The 3,734-nt window shown below is 35.6% G+C and overlaps 1 protein-coding gene across 1 annotated transcript; it reads right to left on the reverse strand.

Annotated features, from left to right (window-relative positions):
- Positions 1–3,269: 3,269 nt before the first annotated feature.
- LOC120195274 lies at positions 3,270–3,734 on the reverse strand. The gene has a single exon (XM_039197347.1). The coding sequence runs from the start codon at positions 3,732–3,734 to the stop codon at positions 3,270–3,272; it is 465 nt and encodes a 154-aa protein (XP_039053278.1).

Consider the following 3,734-nt stretch of genomic DNA (forward strand, 5'->3'; position numbering starts at 1 on the left):
AAGAAGAAGAAGAAGAAGAAGAGAAGAAGAAGAAGAAGAAGAAGAAGAAGAAGAAGAAGAGAAGAAGAAGAAGAAGAAGAGAAGAGAAAAAGAAGAGACGAGAAGAGAAGAAGAAGAGAAGAAGAAAGAAAAGAGAAAGAAGAAGAAGAAGAAAGAAGAAGAAGAAGAAGAAGAAGAAGAAGAAGAAAGAAGAAGAAGAAAAGAAGAAGAAGAAAAGAAGAAGAAGAAAAGAAGAAGAAGAAGAAGAAGAAGAAGAAAAGAAGAAGAAGAAGAAGAAGAAGAAAAGAAGAAGAAGAGAGAAGAAGAAGAAGAAGAAGAGAAGAAAGAAGAAGAGAAGAAGAAGAAAGAAGGAAAAGAAGAAGAAGAGAAGAAGAAGAAGAAGAAGAGAAGAAAAGAGAAAGAAGAGAAGAAAAAAAAGAGAGAAAGAAGAAGAGAAGAAAATAAGAAAAAGAAGAGAAGAAGAAGAAGAAGAAAAGAAGAAGAAGAAAAGAAGAAGAAAGAAGAAGAAGAAAAGAGAAGAAGAAGAAGAAGAAGAAGAAGAAGAAGAAAAGAGAAGAAGAAGAAGAAGAAGAAGAAGAAGAAGAAGAAGAAAAAAGAAGAAGAAGAAGAAGAAAGAAGAAGAAGAAGAAGAAGAAGAAGAAGAAAAGAAGAAGAAGAAGAAGAAGAAGAGACCATGTACCCTTAATTTTTAAATTGGTGACCAAAGTCGGACAAACTAAAAACAAATGGGACTATTTGCATAGTTTACCAAATTAAAAAAACCACGGAACTCATCATGTCGGCGTGACGAGTTTCTTTTGATTTAAAAAACTAGTCGATTATAGCCATTGGGCAACTAGCAGGTTTTAAATTGATATGGAACTCATCAATTGAGAGTGACGAGTTCCAACGGTCATATAGATAATTTTTTTTGTATAAATATGAATGAGGTTAATTGATACGGTTTATATGAGAAGTGAGAAAGAAAAAAAATTTGAGAATCAAATCATGTATACATGGAAAAAATTATTTTAATTTTTTGAACGATCACTTTAGGTCTAACGACTTGGACTTCAATGATTCAGATTCAAGTTCGTCTTCAGATGAGGAGTGAGTACAGGAGACCATAAAGTTAATACTTGATGAACATAAGGAGAGGAGGAAATTTGAAGGAGAGAATAATGAGATGAAAATTGACAAGATGAAGAAGAAGTATAAAGATCTACTGCATTTTTCGTATCAACATTGTCATCCAATTATTTTTTCTTCAAAAACATTTTGTTTCTTTTTGTTACTCACCATTAAAAAATTAACAATGATTTGATGTGACATTTTAAAATTATTTTTTCACTTTCCACTTAATTATTATTTTACTATTTTTGACAAGATACAAGAGGTTAAAATCTAACATGTACCATCTTAAAAGAGAATCATACTTGTTTTGTGTGAGTAGGTGATTGTTTAATAAAATTTCTTGACGTTTATGTTTAAACTTTGATGTATTTAATAAGACTCTGGATGCCTACACCCGTGACATTCCTAGTGTTCAAACTCGAGACCTTAAGAAAAAATAATAATTCCTTTACCACCTAGGTTATTCAGTTCTTACAAATTTATCTAGTTTTACTTGTTCTTATGATTCATTTTTTACAATATTTGTTATTTGAGAGAAATTATGTTATGGACGTGACTTACCACGTCATTCATGGTCCAGTAAATCACATCCATTAATTTTAAAATAACTTCTTATAAGCTGCTCGTTCCTTATTTACATGTAGAAAAGAGGTGAAGATAAAAAATAAAATAAAAAATGTTATTGATCGAGACCACAAATATCATGATGAATTGAGTTTATCTAATAATTTTTCGTTATTAGGGGTCTAATTTATGTTTCGATGAAGGAGGAGTGCTTCATTTTTCTCCAAATCTCTTCATTTTATAATTTCAATGCAAGCATCATTATTTGACAATGATACATGACAAAATTGCAATAGTTTGAGAAGGATCAAAGACGATCAAAATCTGAAACACAAGTACACAACGTATATGAAGATTGAGAAGAACTACAGCATCGCATTTTCTGAACAATTGGACTCTGTATTCCCTAAGCTTCCACCTTCTCAGCTATATATATCATCGTTTGGATGAATCCTGATGTAAACAGTATCTGCAAATCACCTCTAAAATCAAAAAACTCCAATGCAAGATGCTCAATTTGTACCAAGAAAATGGCAAACTCCTCTTGTCCTGTAAAACACTTGAGAGGAAAACATACCATGAAGATTAGATTCGTCAAATGCTAATCTATGTTGATCCCACTATTCATTTTTGCCTAACATAGTTTCAGACATGGAAGAAACTTGATTCTCCCAGCAGAAAAAGAAGTCGTGTCGATTTCCAACATGGTCGGCCATGGCAGTGACAATCTCAAAGACCCCATCCATGCAAATCAACAGCGTTGAACAAAAAGGGAAAGAAATTGTCATGGGAACTCTGACCTACCGTACCATCAAACAGTACTTTCACTACTTTCCTCGTCTCAAAACTGTAAGCAGCAATGATTCCAGGCAGCTGAAAATACAAAACCTGCAAATCTTCATTAAAACCACAAGGCTTAACAGTAACAGGCGAGATAAAAAACGCCACATCATCTGAATAGTAGTTTCTCGACACCAATTCATCCATTCGAATGTAGTTCTTGAGCCGCCACATCAACCTGAAACCATTTCTGTTATTGATTTCCATGTGTTCCCATATATAGAATCCGACGTAAGTTGAATCACAGTAGTGAAGGTGATCTTCGGATTCCCACAAACGCTTCCCACAATACAAAGACATTAAACGAGGCTTCTTCTTCGTCTTCGGTAACTCCCACAGTATAAAATAGCGGTTTCTTATGTAACGTATTGCGGTTGTCGATCGCGTGATTTTTAATATGTTGTGGCTGTCACGAACGGTTGTGTAGTCTTAATATTGCGTCACGGTGACCTTCAAAACTGTTACAATGCGGCCGTTACACTACGTTGCAGCCGTAATTTAATACCATGGTAACTCCATCAGCTCGAAAGATGGTTTGTTTTCATTGAAAACCAACAAATAAAGGCTCCAAATCCAATACATTCGTCCCTTACTCGGGCAATACCATTCTTCGCTGTTGAAATCTTCGCTAAAGCATATAGCCGAATTGGGTATTGTTCCATTATATTCCCTCCATTGCCAAGCTTGTGACGAGAAAATCTGATACTTGAGCGTCCCGTTCTTGATATCGGCATCTTCCTAGAACTGACATATCACCTTAAAGTGTTGCTGTTGAACCCGTCAAAGGCTAGACTTGCAGAAACTGGGAGTGATAAACCATGGCCAGGTGGAGGGAGTTTAAGCCATTGATTACTCAGGGGACTGGAAACAAGATAGGTTAAAGAAATCCCATCTTTTGTACCGAACAGAAGCAAACCGTTGCAGGAATCAATCAACCAAGGAAGATCATGCGTGAGAGAAGTGTGTATAAAGCAGCTCAAGCTTTGGTCTTGGACGACTTCAAGCAAATTCAGCTGGTAAATCGGGTTGCTTGATGAAGGTTTCTTGAAAGAGAAAACTAGGCCGGAGACGGTGGTCGGAGGATGTGTGTGGCGGAGATCGGTGATCACATCGATCCAAGCTCTTGATACGCACTTGAGTCTTGTGCGAGGTTTCAAGGGAACTTTACTGAGGATTAGTTCAAGAATGTCCTGGCTTGAAACTTGGTTGTTTTCCAT

The sequence above is a fragment of the Hibiscus syriacus genome, unplaced genomic scaffold (genome assembly GCF_006381635.1).
Source record: "Hibiscus syriacus cultivar Baekdansim isolate YM2019G1 unplaced genomic scaffold, ASM638163v2 tig00117011_pilon, whole genome shotgun sequence".
NCBI classification, from domain to species: Eukaryota; Viridiplantae; Streptophyta; class Magnoliopsida; order Malvales; family Malvaceae; genus Hibiscus; species Hibiscus syriacus.

Excerpts from the sequence above, each read along its gene's own strand:
- LOC120195274 (XM_039197347.1), bottom strand. The coding sequence starts at position 3,734 with ATGGAAAACAACCAAGTTTCAAGCCAGGACATTCTTGAACTAATCCTC.